This window comes from Mandrillus leucophaeus, unplaced genomic scaffold (assembly GCF_000951045.1).
Source record: "Mandrillus leucophaeus isolate KB7577 unplaced genomic scaffold, Mleu.le_1.0 Scaffold2, whole genome shotgun sequence".
Taxonomy (NCBI): Eukaryota; Metazoa; Chordata; class Mammalia; order Primates; family Cercopithecidae; genus Mandrillus; species Mandrillus leucophaeus.
Window position 1 is genome coordinate 7,692,485 of NW_012102031.1, and position 16,237 is coordinate 7,708,721.

The 16,237-nt window shown below is 46.2% G+C and overlaps 1 protein-coding gene across 1 annotated transcript; it reads right to left on the reverse strand.

Annotated features, from left to right (window-relative positions):
* Positions 1-354: 354 nt before the first annotated feature.
* On the reverse strand, positions 355-16,237 carry APOL5 (apolipoprotein L, 5). Its single transcript, XM_011979143.1, is given in 7 exon segments — positions 355-422; positions 860-1,024; positions 1,734-2,696; positions 2,699-2,716; positions 9,015-9,101; positions 12,420-12,475; positions 16,209-16,237. Coding segments are annotated over 7 exon segments (1,386 nt in total).

Below are 16,237 nucleotides of genomic sequence, written 5' to 3' on the forward strand. Positions count from 1 at the left end.
AGGTGCTGACTGCAGAGTCATGACAGATGACAGGAGGGAAGAGGGGCAGGAGGGGCAGGTGATAGTTTAAAATTTTTTTCATTTTCATTATGAAGGTACTATGTAGTTACATACAATTTGGAAAATACATGAGTTTGGAATGTGTTCCAGCTCCAGTTTTAATTAACATGAACATGTAGGTCTTCTCGGCCTCCAACTCCATCTGTACCCACAAAAAACCTGGTCTCTTGCAAATGTGCCTTCCACCCCAGGTATTTCTGGAGTCCCCAAGGGTGACCACAAACCATTGCAGGTTTGTCTTCTATTATCATTGCTGCTGGTTTTATCATTGCCACTAGAAGCTTCCCTACCCCCTTATTCTTCATCAAAGACTTGCATTTTGCCTCTGTTAAGTGAAGGTTCAATGGTGACAGGGTGACCCACTAGGGTAAAAAAAAAAAGAAAGGAAATAGTTTACTCACTTCTGCAGCCTCTTAGGGATCCCACAGTGGGTTCACTTGAGCTCCCAGAAATTACAGGGCGGGGCGAGGTCATTCTTCACTTTGCACACCTAGCCCTTCTCTGTCTTATTCACTGCTAGGCCTGGCATGATGCCTGGCACAGAGGTGTGCCCAATTGAGATTTGTGCATTAACCTCATGAAAGAGCGAATGGCCCATCTGGCAGGAAGTACAGAGAGAGCTCCGTGAGATGACTGGCAAAGGCACCAGGTGGCGTGGCAGGGGCCGGATGGAAAGCTAGCAGCAGCCCCTCTTCCCGTTAGGCCCTCCCTTCCCTTCTCCGAGGCCCGCCCACCCAAGGAGGGGTTACTTCACTGTCAGGGGTTCCCACAGCTCCTGGCTTGCTTGCATCCCACTTACCTCTTCTCGCTGTCGGTGTCTTCCCGGGGCCTGGTGCTGGTGGGGCTGGCTGGTGGCCAAGTGTCCTTGGGGCAGAGACTGTCCTCTTTGGTATTCTCGGTGTCCCGCCAGGGCCCAGACTAGGCTGGTGCTCCACGACAGGCCAGGGGAGAGGTGAGCGAGACCCTGTGGAACATGAGTCTCTGCGTCTCACAGCTTCCAAGAAAGTGATTTCTCTACATAGGGAAGTCTAGAACTATAAACTATCTTTCAAATAAAAATCCTTTCCCAACTCATTGGAAGTGTCATTTTTATCACGCAATGCCACATTCATGTCATTCAACACGTATTTCTGGCACACTGGCTATATGCCAAGCACTGCTAGGTGCTGGGGATACTGGTATGGACAAGAGGGACACGATGGCCCAGCCGTCGCCACTCAGACTGATAAACTGGCTCATCTGGTCTTGTCGCCTCTACCCAGGAACCGGCTCAGCGCAAGAGGGTGACTTCGACTTCCTATGATGTCATCTCCAATCCGAGCAACCAGCACTCCTCACTCCCCGGACCCCTGTTCACCAAATTATCCTTCCCTGCTGGAGCCTGCAGACCACAAGAGAGGCAGACAGGAAGCACCCCCACAAACACACACATATGGGATTTCAAGAATTTATGGTTATTTATGGTCAGGGCTTTGAGAGAAGAGAATGCAATCCTGGGAAGAACTGAGGGCAGCTAGTTAATGTGAGGGGTGTGGGGCAAGTCCTCTCTTTGAAGAAAGGACAGCTGTAGTTATGCATTGATGTGTCCGTTTGTTTAGCATTCCTCGCCTCCACCCCCAGGCTAAGCTTTTAGAAGAGCAAGACCACATCTGTGTTATTTGCTGCCTTCCTACCTTCTGGTTTAACCACACGGGATCCTCGAACAGCCCTTCCCCGGCAGCTGGAACAGGTTCAGCTTGCCTTCTGCAGCAGGTGCCGGTGGCGCTCAGTGAGCCAGTCCAGGTCCTGCTCCAGCTTCTTAGCAAGTGTCCTCAGTTCCTCTGCTGTCTCTGTCCTTGCCCCATCCTCCAGGTGCTTCCAGCTCTGCAGGACGCTGCTCATGTCTTTCAGAAGTAAGAAGCCAGCCCCAGCAGCACCCATCACCCGGGCACCATTGGTCATGGCCAGAGTTGTGCCCTCAAAGGCTCTCTGCACCCCTCTAGCCCTCCAGAAAGGGATGTGTCTTGTGACCACAAAATTCTTGACCATAGCCATGAACCCAGAGTTGGCTTTGGCCATCTGGTAGGCACGAAGGTCCCTGATGCCCTTGATGGCTTTTACACACTTGTCAACACAAAAGCCAGCAGCCCCGATTTCAGACCAATTTATTTCTCCAAAAGCCTCATGTGATGTCGTCAGAGGCCCCAGTCGGCTGGCTTTGTCTCTTGCTGCTGAATCGTTCCTATTTTCTAAAACATTTGTTACTATGTTGGTGATGGCAGCTGCTGCCCCCAACCCTGTCGCAGCTGCTGAGAGCACGAGACTGTCTCCTGCTGTCACAGGTGCTAGGGCCAAACCCAGGATGCTCATGACCCCAGAAACAGCCCCAGAAGAGCTGGCCACCGGGCTGGTCTTGGTCAGCAACTTGTGAGTGGTGTCAACTTGGTCCGCAAGGATGTTAAGTTCTTTGATGTTCTGTTCTAGCTCAAATTTGTGCAAAGGAAAATACGAGAGAAACAGTCTTTCCTCCTCTGACAGACAGCCGTCTGGCATGGAATCTTTGTCACACCGCATCAGTTCTTCAAACAGAACACAGGACAGCACATCAGCCTCATCACTGTGGACAGCTGACATCAAATTGTTAATTTTCCAACTCGGCACAGGTTCACCAGTGAGGCTAAAGACATCGAGGTAATCTGAGTACTAAAATGTGTGCAGGAGGCAGAGCCCTGGGAATCGAGGTATAATATCAAAACCACCTTTGCAGAAATTCTAACAGTGGGGAAATTATGGCAGTGAAAGGGGCCTGACCTAGCCGGCTTCATCTTGCTTCTAACCTCCAAGCTGTTCTTGTTCTTTCTTCTGGGCATAGGCTCAACTAACTTTGGGAGGATCTTAGTTTATAGTTTAACTTTGAAACAAAGATGACAACAGCCCCTTCCCGAAACAAACCCCCTTCTTGCCTAGGGACCAGACTGCCTTTACAGGACTAAAAAATTAGCCATAATATTAGAAATTATAATTTAGGTGTTATTCAACCAGAGGCCACAAGATTCTAAACCTCCCCAGTTGCTCCTCGACATAACATCACTATTAGAAAACCTAACTGAGTGCTTGAGGTATTTTTCAGACCCTGCACTCAGTGGTTCAGCTGTCGCCACCCAGACTGATCAACTGGCTCATCTGGTCTTGTGGCCTCTACCCAGGAACCGGCTCAGTGCAAGACGGTGACTTTGACTTCCTATGATTTCATCTCCAACCCCAGCGATCAGTACTCCTCACTCCCTGGACCCCTACCCACCAAATTATCCTTTTAAAAAAACCAGTCCTGGCCAGGCGTGGTGGCTCATGCCTGTAATCCCAGCATTTTGGGAGGCCCAGGTGAGCGGATCACAGGGTCAGGAGTTCAAAACCAGCCTGGCCAATATGGTAAAACCCCGTCTCTACTAAAAATACAAAAGTTAGCTGGTCGTGGTGGTGGGCGCCTGTAGTCCCAGCTACTCCGGAGGCTGTGGCAGAAGAATTGCTTGAACCTGGGAAGCGGAGGTTGCAATGAGCTGAGATCGCACCACTGCACCCCAGCCTGGGCGACAGAGTGAGACTTCGTCTCAAAAAAAAAAAAACAACAACAACAACAGCAAAACCCACTCCTCGAATCTTTGGAGAAACTGACTTGAGTAATAATAAAACTCCAGTCTCCCATTCATCTGGCTCTGCATGAATTAAACTCTTGATTGCAATTCCCCTGTATTGATAAATCAACTCTATCTGGGCAGAGGGCAAAATGAACCCACTGGGCTGTTACAGTGTGGGTGGCAGACAGACAGACAGACAGAAGGTCCACTCTGGCCTGGAGCCCTGGGTGGGGGTGGCCATGTGTTTTGAGCAGGAGCACAGCTTGAACTACCCCTATGCAGGCCCAGGCTAGTGGCTTACTATTCCATTCATCCACAAACAGCTCTCTTCCAAATGTATGTGGATACCAGCCCAGGCACAGTGGCTTGTGTCTGTAATCCCAGCACTTTGGGACACCAAGGTGGATGGATCACCTGAGGTGAGGAGTTCAAGACCAGCCTGGCCAACATGGTGAAATCCCATCTCTACTAAAAATACAAAAATTAGCCAGGCATGGTAGTGGATGCCTGTAGTCCCAGATACTCAGGAGGCTGAGGCAGGAGAATCGCTTGATCCTAGGAGGCACAGGTTGCACTGAGCCGAGATCGTACCATAGCACTCCAGCCTGGGCAACAACAGTGAAACTCTGTCTCAAAAAAAATAATAATAATAATAAAATAAATGTATGGGGATACTGACGTTATGAATAAAATGTAACTTAAAAGCTTTACTGACTTTTGTCACCAAGTCTTTTCCTAAAAAAGACATATGTACATGTATACATTTATACTTTATACATATATAAGTTGTGACTAATTTGATTAAAAAACAGTACCAAAAGTATACAGAGCAGATGCCTTGATCTTCTTTCTTTCTTTTTCTTTTTTTTTTTTTTTTTTTAAAAACATGTTTGCTTGAAAATTGTGGTTGCTTCTGCACAGGGAACCTGGGACATCCGGAAATAGGATTTAAGGGGAGACTCTTTTTTTTGTTTTTGAGACGGGGTCTCACTGTATTGCCCAGGCTGGCCTCAAACTCCTGGGTTCAAGTGATGCTCCCCAGCAGCTGGGACTACAGGCACATGCAACCACACCTAGTGACACTTACTTTTTACTGTTTGCCCTTTTGTTCCTCTTAGCTTTTGTGTCATATGCATGTATGATCATTTTTAAAAATTGGTAAAAGAGGCCGGGTACGGTGGCTCAAGCCTGTAATCCCAGCACTTTGGGAGGCCGAGATGGGCGGATCACGAGGTCAGGAGATCGAGACCATCCTGGCTAACACATTGAAACCCCGTCTCTACTAAAAAAAAATACAAAAAAACTAGCCGGGCGACGTGGCAGGCGCCTGTAGTCCCAGCTACTTGGGAGGCTGAGGCAGGAGAATGTCGTAAACCCGGGAGGTGGAGCTTGCAGTGAGCTGAGATCCGGCCACTGCACTCCAGCCTGGGCGATAGAGCCAGACTCCGTCTCAAAAAAAAAAAAAAAAAAAATTGGTCGGCACATATACACCATGGAATACTATGCAGCCATAAAAAAGGATGAGTTTGTGTCCTTTGTAGGGACGTGGATGCAGCTGGAAACCATCATTCTTAGCAAACTATCACAAGAACAGAAAACCAAACACCGCATGTTCTCACTCATAGGTGGGAACTGAACAATGAGATCACTTGGACTCAGGAAGGGGAACATCACACACCGGGGCCTATCATGGGGAGGGGGGAGGGGGGAGGGATTGCATTGGGAGTTATACCTGATGTAAATGACGAGTTGATGGGTGCAGCACACCAACATGGCATAAGTATACATATGTAACAAACCTGCATGTTATGCACATGTACCCTACAACTTAAAGTATAATAATAATAAATTAATTAAAAAAAAAAAAAAAAAAGAGTCTACATTTCCAAAGCAAAAGTTTGGGGATCTCCAAGAAGACAACCACATATCCCCCTTCCACGGGAGAGGGCTCACTGTCATTCAGTTGGACAGTGTTGAATATTTTGAAAACAAAGTAGACTTTTTTTGTTTGTTTTGAGACGGAGTCTCACTCTATTGTCCAGGCTAGAGTGCAGCCGCATGATCTCGGCTCACTGCAACCTCCACCTCGAGTTCAAGCCATTCTCCTGCCTCAGCCTCCCAAGTAGTCAGGCATGAGGCACCACCATGCTGGGCTAATTTCTGTATTTTTAGTAGAGACAGGGTTTTGCCATGTTGGCCAGGCTGGTCTCGAACTCCTGACCTCAAGTGATCCACCCCTTCTCGGCCTCCCAAAGTTTTGAGATTACAGGTATGAGCCACCGCGCCTGGCCCAAAGTAGACTTCTAACAAAAGTGTGGTCATACTTAGAAATAGTGAGATCTGCTCTGGCCACTTGTTAACGGGCAAGTGACTGAAGCTTGTAAATCTTAAGAAAAAATGAGGAAAAGGGAAAAAAGGCACAACTGGGAAAATTCTCTCCACTCAAAACTTTTCCTGTAATTTTAAAAAAGAATCACCATTCAGTTTTCCTGTTGAATCATTTTGGCTCAGTATCTGGAACTTCAGGGTCATGCAGGACCTTTGAGAATCACTGTTCTTAAGAACCTTTATCTTATGGAATTTGGGACTCCCAGCGTGGGTATTGCTGGACTATGGACTGTGTGTGTGACTTTCTACAGCACGTAACATGGTCTGACTTGTATGTTCCCTAGGTTGGTTCTGGCCTGTCTCCTAATGGAGCATCTACAACAGACTTGGCTTGGGTTTGATGGATAGTGAGAGAGGGTCTATGGGAAAGGATGCAAGGCTATGGGCAAACTGTACTTGGACCAAGGAACCCCAAGGCCTGAAAGGAACTGTGGACAATGGACTTAGAATCCTCTGCTCCCTAGCCAAGGCCATTAGCAGCCTCAAGTGGACCAGCCCTGGGTCCCTCCCTCCTCCCTCCTGGGGGAAGCGGGAGGAGCCTTCTGACATCCTTCCTTGTCTTCAAGTCACTCTTTTAAGAAAGGACTTCATCGGGGTTTAAAGTGAACATCTCTGTAAACCTAGGATTTCAGTGCCCCCTCTCCAACCTAAGTTTTAGAACTATGAGATGTTAGAGCTGGAAGCCCCCTTCCAGGTCGCCTGGTACACAGATGGCAGAGGCATAACCTCCCCGCTATTGTTAGTGAGGGTGTCTAAAGCACAGGAGAATCGCGGTGCCGCATCTAGGCTCCTTGGGAAAGAGTGCTGCTGTGACCTAGTGGGCGCCGTCTAGGCGCAACACAGAAGAAAACAGTCATCTGCCACATTTTTGCCATCAATGAGCCCAGTCCCTCATTTACAGAGGAGCAAACCGGCTCCAAAAAGGAGGGACATTCCCTGATTACAACTGAGTTAGTGGTGGAGTTAGGCTAAGAACCTAGGGCCGGGCGCAGTGGCTCAGCCTGTAATCCCAGCACTTTGGGAGGCCTAGGTGGGTGGATCACTTGAGGTCAGGAGTTCGAGACCAGCCTGACCAACATGGTGAAACCCTGTCGCTACTAAAAATACAAAAATTATCCAGGTGTAGTGGTAGGCACCTGTGATCCCAGCTACTTGGGAGGCTGAGGCAGGAGAATCGCGTGAACCTGGGAGGCAGAGGTTGCAGTGAGCCAAGATCGCGCCATCGCACTCCAGGCTGGGCGACAAGAGGGAAAGCCCGTCTCCTGAAGCCTCTAGTCTGCCTCAACCACTGGCTGATTTTCCCCGAGATACAAAAAATCATCCCTCTCCCTTTACCAAAGGAGGAGAGGTGAACATTGTACAAGCACATAGGAAGGGCCCCCGTTAACTCCGGTCCACGCAGCATGTATCGGCCAGTAGCCAAAGTCAAGGACACGGATAAGTAAAATGGTTGTGCCTGTGCCTGAAAAGTCAATGCCTTTTTTGGGAGCTTTCCCAGACTTAATGAGAGCCTTAGGGGGAAATCTTGACAGCAGAGGTGGGAGAGAGAACAGTAGAGGGAGGTTGGGCCAAGGACACTGAGAAGTGAATGACTGTACCTGTGCCTGAAAGCGCAGGCAACCCATTTGCATGACGCATGAAGATTTTATCTTTAGGCGCTTGGCTGCTATAAATTGCGGGAGCATTGCAACCCACTTTAGAGAACCTTATGGACGCTTTGGCAAGAGTGAAGTGCAGCCTCTGTTAGGCAGCAGAGTCTGTTGTGAGTCTATTGCTGCAGCCGAGCTCTGTAGGAGAGTCTGAACGCCCAGGCCAAGGCAATAGAAAGGCACGTCCCAGGAGCTTGGATCTCAAGGCAAGACTCAGACACTGTCATGGGTTGGGAAAGGGTGAAGGCAGACCCAGGAAGGAATATTCCTGGATTGGGAGAAAACCAGCAAATTCTGCTTCTAGGATTCCATTGCCCTCTAAGCCATGTGTCTAGGCATCTATCCATATACAATGTACTTACCATTACCAAAAGATTTTTTTTTTTTTTTTTTTTTTGATGAAGTCTTGCTCTGTCTCCCAGGCTAGAGTGCAGTAGTGGTGCGATCTTGGCTCACTGCAACCTCTGCCTCACGGGTTCAAGCAATTCTCCTGCCTCAGCCCCCCATGTAGCTGGGATTACAGGCATGCTCCACCACACCTAGCTAATTTCTGTATTTTTAGTAGAGACAAGGTTTCACCAGGTTGGCCAGTCTGGTCTTGAACTCCTGACCTCAAGTGATCCGCCCACCTCGGCCTCCCAAAATTCTGGGATTACAAGCATGAGCCACCGTGCCTGCACTTACCAAAGGTTTTACATTTTTTTTTACTAAGATATTTTTTATGCGGATGTGTATGTTTTTCCCCTTTTTTGCATATCTCCAATTGCACATGAGACAACATGAGCAACGCGTCAGCCAACTTGGTTGGAACCCATTTGTAGTTTCATCCTATGAAGGTGGCTACAGATCTGGATATTAACAATCAGATTTTATTCCTTCATTCAAATACTCATTGACGGCTAGGCGTGGTGGCTCACACCTGTAATCCCAGCACATTGGGAGGCCAAGGTAGGCGGAGCATTTGAGGTCATGAGTTAAAGACCAGCCTGGCCAACATGGCAAAACTCCGTCTCTACAAACAATATAAAAATTAGCCAGGCGTGGTGGCAGGCGTCTGTAATCCCAGCTACTCAGGAGGCTGAGGCAGGAGAATCACTTGAACCAGGGAGGCAGAGGCTGCAGTGAGCTGAGATCGTGCCACTGCACTCCAACCTGGGTGACAGAGAAGAGACTCTGTCTCAAAACAAAACAAAACAAAACAAAACAAAACCCAAATACTCATTGAGTGCCGGGTCTGTGCCAGACACCATTTTAGATGCTGGGATTGTGGCCATAAGCATAACAGTCCGTTCTCTGCCCTTACAGAACTCAGGCTCTGGGGACTTCCCCCGGACCTCACCTCCGTAGATTACCTTTGGAAGCCACATTTCTTCACAACCTTCTCCCAAGCCTGGAGATGGACGAAGATTAGGGACATTTCTTCTTGAGTCATCTCAGTCCAAAAAGACATAACAGCGCTCCAGGAAAGTCGGCTGTCTAATTACAATATTGGAGAACTAGAAAAAAAAAAAAAAAAGTTAGAATACAACAAAAATCTTGATGTCTCAGAAATGTCACATGATTTTTGTCTAATGATTTTAACCCAACAAACCATGGGAATGCCCAAGGCTGACTAGGATGCAATAGAACTGAAAATCTCTTAGGCTTCTGGTGGCAATGTTGACATTATACATTAATGAAATGGGAGTGGGCGGGGAAGTGCTGCATAGAGAAGGGCTTGGTCCCTGGTGAGTGTTCCACCCTCCGGCCTGGGCCCATGGATCTAAGTGAGGACAAGCATTTCTGTTTTCGTTCCCAAATGTTGCATTTTCCAAGACCTCTCTGGCTCGCCATGTCCCCACCTAGCAGGCAGACACACACAAGCAGCTGGACATCGAGAGGAACACACAGGCAGAACACACCGACAGATGCTGACAAGTCATCCACGGCTGGATGACACGGAATTCAGCCAAAGGCAGTTGGAGGAGAACCCAGCCGCTGAGTGGCCCAACTCCAGGGGAAGACCACCTTCCCACTCCATCCCCTTTCTGGCTCCCCATCCATCTGCTGAGAGCTACATTCAATAAAACCTTGCACTCATTCTCCAAGCCCACGTGTGATCCAATTTTTCTGGCATACTAGGGCAAGAACCCTGGAATACAGAAATTAGACCAGAGCTCTGCCTTATCCTTCCAATAAGCTCCCTGGGGCTTCGGGAGCTGCAAACACTGAACCCTAGGCGGCACTGCTGTGGGGTCGGAGCCCATGCTCCTCACGACCTGCACGTCTGTATGCTGCCCCTAGGGGTTTGAGCTGCAGGGCACCGAAGAAGTGAGCCACAGCCTGTTTTATACCCTGCAAGGGGGATAAGGGAAACTTTTCCCATTCCATTAAGTCACAAAAATCTTCTGAGAATCATCCAATAACACAATGATAGGCACCAAGACAATCGGGGCCATGTTATTGATAACACTGTTAACTTGGGAGCAAGTGAACGATCATTCTGTCCAGTGCCTATCATCTATAATCCTGAGAGAGGCACAGTCTGGTCCCTGCTGAATGACACCTGCCTGATGACACGGCTCGTTGGCGGGATGGTGGTTGGTTTTGCCCAGGCAGGCAACACGGCAGAGTCCACCTTGTTCAGACACTCTTTCTCACATTGCAGCTTCTTTTGTTGCTCAAAAATCACTTTAAATGTATTTTCAATATAATTTGACAAAAAAATTGTCAAATTTGACAAAAAATATAATTTGACAAAAATCACCGCTAGTTCCATTACTATTGATTTTATTCTCTACTTCCAGTAATTTTTCAAATCCGTATTATTTCTTGCATGGTTTTTATACTTATAATGGTGTGTCCTGTTTTTATTATTTATTATTATTTTTTTTTTGAGATGGTCTCACTCTGTCACCCAGGTTGGAATGCAGCGGTGCGATCTCGGCTCACTGCAACCTCCACCTCCTGGGTTCAAGTGATTGTCCTGTCTCAGCCTCCCGAGTCATTGGAATTATAGGTGTGCACCACCATGCCCAGCTAATTCTTGTATTTGTAGTAGAGATGAGGGTTTCACCATGTTGGCCAGGCTGGTCTCAAACTCCCAACCTCAGGTGATCCATCTGCCTCAGCCTCCCAAAGTGCTGGGATTACAGGCATGAGCCGATGTGGCCAGCCACGTGCCCTGTTTTTAAAATGTAATGTTATACAAGTATTTTCCATCTTGCTATGCAGTTGTTACAATGATTATTTTTGATGAGTCTATGCTGTTTCCTTAACAGAAGATGTATTGTCCTGTTTATAGAAACACTCCCTTATCACGGCACTTTGGCATCTTTTTTTTTTTTTTTTTTTGAGACGGGGTCTTGCTCTGTTGTCCAGGCTGCAGTGCAGTAGCACTATCTCCCGGTTCAAGTAATTCTCCTGCCTCAGCCTCCCAAGTAGCTGGGACTACAGGTGCGCACTACCAACCTGGCTAATTTTTTTGTATTTTTAGAAGAGACAGGGTGTCAACATGTTGGCCAGGCTAATCTCAAACTCCTGGCCTCAAGTCATCTGCCTACGTTGGCCTCCCAAAGTGTTGGGATTACAGGCGTGAGCCACCGTGCCCAACCGTGCTTTGGGGTCTTAACACTTTTGTTATCCAGATGAGTTCTTTGATAATGTTGCCACCTTGTCCTGCCTGCTGCCTCTACTGTAACCAGTGATAGAACCAGTGATTGGCCCCTTCCCCGCTGCCACACTGCTTCATGCAGGGGCCTCAGGAGCTGCTTAGGTTTTTAGTTAAACTTTACATTTTTAGTTAAACTTTACAAAGGAAGTTATTTGATGTAGTATTTTCAAACACGAGCAGTTGAGAGGGTCTCAGGATGACTCCCTCATTAAGGCTAAGGATCTGCTGTATCTCCACCCAGCAATAGCATATGGCTTCCCAGGGAGTCACGGCTTCCATTTTCTTTCACATAAGACTTGTTGATTCTTTACATTTGTTGCTAACGTGTATTTCTTTGATGTTGTACATTGTTTTGATGCAATTACGAATAGTGGTCTTTTAATGTAATGTTTTCTAACTTGTCTTGTTACCTATAGAAATGTTACTCATTTTTAATACTCTCGTGCTTGACTACATGTTTATTACTGTAGTAGTTATTGAATGAATAATTCATGAATGAATAATGCTGGACTTTTATTTCTGTTTTTAGTATTTGGTTTTCTTATGTTGGTTTCATGCCTTATTGGGTTTCCTTGGATCCTTATTTTATATTATGATATTGACTCTAGTATTTCACAGTTGGCAGTTGGTTTTCATCATGATAAGGCAGTGTGTTTTATTCCTATACTTAGACATTTTTATTAGGACTAAGTGTGGAATTTTCAAACTCCAATGAGATGATTATTCTTTTCCTTTTTTGTTTATCCCATGAATGTGGTGCATTCTTAGCATAGATTTCCATATATTGAATTACCCATACATTCCATGAAAACCCCCAACTTGGTCAGTGCATATTTTTGAATCAGAATGTTATAGATTTATATCCTCTAGTATTTTATTCCTATATTCATCATAGAGAAATACATGATATTGAGCCATAGTTTTCTTGTGATCACAGTTTATCATCAGTGTTATATTTGCTTCACAGAATGTATTCAATAGCGTATTTTTTCTATTTCTGGGACAATTTGTACAACATGAGAATTGCTTGTTTTCTGAAAGCTTAAGAGAACTTACCAGGTAACACCTTGGAACCAGAAACTTGCAAATTTCCTCATTTGCCACATGGGATGCTTTAGATTTTTTTTAAATTTAAGCTTATAATATGATTAATAAATGTGACTCCCTTCCCCATTCCTGAAACCTGTCTCTCCCAGTCCTCACCTAAGTCTATTTTTTTTCTTTTTCTTTTTTTCTTTTTTTTTTTTTTTTGCAATGGAGGCTCTCTCTGTCGCCCAGGCTGGAGTGCAGTGGTATCATCTCAGTCACTGCAACCTCCGCCACCTGAGTTCAAGCGACTCTCCTGCCTCAGCCTTCTGAGTAGCTGGGATTACAGGTGCCTGCCACCATGCCTGGCTAAGTTTTGTATTTTTAGTAGAGACAGGGTTTCACCATGATGGTCAGGCTGGTCTTAAACTCCTGACCTCAGGTGATCTGCCCGCCTCAGCCTCTCAAAATGCTGGGATTACAGGCACAAGCCACCGCACCCAGCCTGCCTATTCTTTTTTGAAGAGACTTAAAAAACCCTAGCAAAGTCCATGGTCTTTCAAACTGCACCTGGTTCTAATTTTCTATGTACAATTATATCTTATGTTCTTTGAACAGGTGTTTCACAAAAGAAGTACTGTGGCCAGTAAATATAGGACAAGGCGCTTGACATCACTAGTCGCCCCAAAACACAAATTTAGACCATGGCCAGCTGCTGTTTCATTGATTAGTTTGGCATCCTGTGTGGGCGAAAGAGAGACAGGAGAACACGTACACTTGGTTGAGACATAAGACCCTTGGCTGAGCATAAGATTAGATTGCTTTTGTTTTTTTTTTTTTTTTTTTGAGAGCGAGTCTCGCTCTGTCACCCAGGCTGGAGTGTGGTGGCACGATCTCGGCTCACTACCTCTGCCTGCCAGGTTCAGGTGATTCTCCCACCTCAGCCTCCCAAGTAGCTGGGATTACATGCACCCACCACCACGCCAGGTTAATTTTTATATTTTAAGTAGAGATGGGGTTTCGCCCTGTTGGCCAGGCTGGTCTCGAACTCCTGACCTCAGGTGATCCACCCATCTTGGCTTCACAAAGTGCCGGGATTACAGGCGTGAGCCACTGCACTCGGCCGCTATGGCTTTTGGAAGGATGATTTAGGGTATCTTTCTTTTTTTGTTTTGGAGATGGTCTCATTTTGGCAACTACGCTGGAGTGCAGTGACACAATCTCGGCTCACCGCAGTAACCTCCCAGGCTCAAGTGATCCTCCTATCTTACCCCCCCAAGTGGCTGGGACTACATGTGTGTGCCACCATGCCCAGCTAATATATATATATATTTGTGGAGATGGGGATTCGCCATGTTGCCCAGGCTGATCTCTAACTCCTGAGCTCAAACAATCCACCCTCCTTGGCCTCCCAAAGTGCCAGGATTACAGGCGTAAGCCACTGCACCTGGCCTTCTCAGGGTGTCTCTTAACATGAGAAGTACACATGCCTGACATTCAGCATCCCACCTGTAGAAATTCACCCACCACAGACACAACACAATGGCAGGTACACAGACAAACGTGTACGGATGTTCATCCAGTTATTTGAAGTTGTATAAAGGAAATGGAAACAATTTGAAAAATCCATGTCTGGGACTGTTTACATGAAAATAGAGCAATACAAAATAAAGGCTTATGGATGTGAAAAGGAACGAGGCAAATCTATGTAAAACTGACCTAGAAAGAGGTCTAGGATATATTAAGCAAAAGAAAAGAGGTTGAAGAAAATGTTCTTTATATTCTTTTCTCATTTTTTTTAAAGTACTATATATGTGATGTAGGAGTAGGGGAATATTCTCGAAGGAGATACACCAAACGTGAACAGGCTTAGGGAGTGAGATTTAGGGCTGGGGTGACAAAATACTTTTGCACTTTTCGCTCATCTATGTTATTGAGCTTTGTTACCAAAGTAACATGTTAGTTTTATAATAAAAGCCAATAGAAGCCAGGCATGGTGGCTCACGCCTGTAATCCCAGCACTTTGGGAGGCTGAGGCAGGCAGATCACTTGAGGTCAGGAGTTTGAGACCAGCCTGGCCAACATGGTGAAACGCTATCTCTACTAAAAATACAAAAATTAGCCGGGCATGGTGGGGGCACCTGTAGTCCCAGCTACTCGGGAGGCTGAGGCAGGAGAATCTCTTGAACCCAGGAGGTGGAGGTTGAAGTGAGCTGAGATTGCACCACTGCACTCCAGGCTGGGTGACAGAGCAAGACTCCGTCTCAACAACAACAAAAGCCAATAGAATAAAAAGAGTTTAATAATGAGATTTATTATTCATTTTTTATCATTATAAAATCTCCAGCTTGTATAGTAATGCATGGGGTGCTGGGAATGCTGCCAAGCACATGGTAAGACAAAGAAAGTCTGACAAATTCATACTATTAAATATTCATATTGTCTTCTTTGTTTGTTTGTTCTGTGTAAGTTTTTCTAACTTGTTATTTTGGCCTTTTGTGTCCTATTTATTTCAGGCTATCTCTTAGATGTAGAAAATTACTCAAATCTGATTTTGACCCAATTTGATACTCTTCTTCATGTTATTCATATTCATATTAATTATTTTCTGTTATAATTGTTCAACTTTGATTTGTCGCATTATTTTAGGCATTCTGCTTTGTATTTCTTTGCTCTCTTCCTATGCTCTACATAGATAGGTACGGTGCAGAGGTTTCAGCTGATGCAGCGAGTGGTTTATTGTGGCAGCCCGGAGCTTCACCTTGAAGGTAGAGATGTGTCTTATCTGTGCTTTCCTGCCTATTCTGTGTATGACCAGTAAATGGCAGATACTGAACAACACTTAGAATAAGACTTCATTGTTCATGACACTAAGTTTTGTTTTCTTATGTATGTATTTAATTTTTGATATACAGTCTTGCTCTGCGGCCCAGGCTGGAGTACAGTGGCATGATCTCAGTTTTGCAACCTCTGCCTCCCTGGTTCAAGCGATTCTCCTGCCTCAGCCTCCTGAGTAGCTGGGATTATGGGTGTGCACCACCATGCCCAGTTAATTTTTGTATTCTTAATAGAGACAGGGTTTCACCATGTTGACCAGGCTGTCGACCTCCTGGCCTCAGGTGATCCATCCGGCCACTTCAGCCTCCCAAAGTGCTGGGATTAAAGTCCTGAGCCACTGAGCCCAGCTGACACTAAGTTTTTTATGTTTAAATATTGCTCAGCCCTCCCTGCTGTACCAGGCTAGAATAGATCTTGGGAGATGACTCTATTACACTTTATTTTGGGGAGGAGGCAAGAAGGGAGTGAGCAAGGCTGAGACCCAGCAAAGGCAGAGGATGATCAAATAGCGGGAGTGGGAGAACCACTGGACGGGTTCTGGGTCTGTCCATCAAACGGGCTCATAGTTTCCTTCCAGTTAAAATCATCTCGTATGCAACTTCTGTGCTTTATACATAGGAAGAGAGGTCAAACAACGTCAACTTGTGTTTGATTATGTACACAGCTGTTTCGTGAACCATCATATTTCATAATCGATCCATTTCTGATAATTTAAAAATGCGTCTTCCACTGAGAAAGCTCAGAATATCACACCGAGGGGTGAGAAAAAACTGCCCTTCTCCCCTTGCTTTGCCTCACATCTCCCAAAGAGGGTGTTGGACTCTTCTGATTGGTTTCCATTACAAGACACCCAGGGGGTCACCTTTAGTGGAGGCTGTGGCCACTGTGCTCAGGGATCACACACAGATGCAAGAAGCCCGCTCCTCGCTCCTGCCTCCTCTCTCAACATGGAGTTTGAGTTCATTTATCTTGCTTTCTCACCTCTTCTCAGCCAGGCACCCTGCACTCAT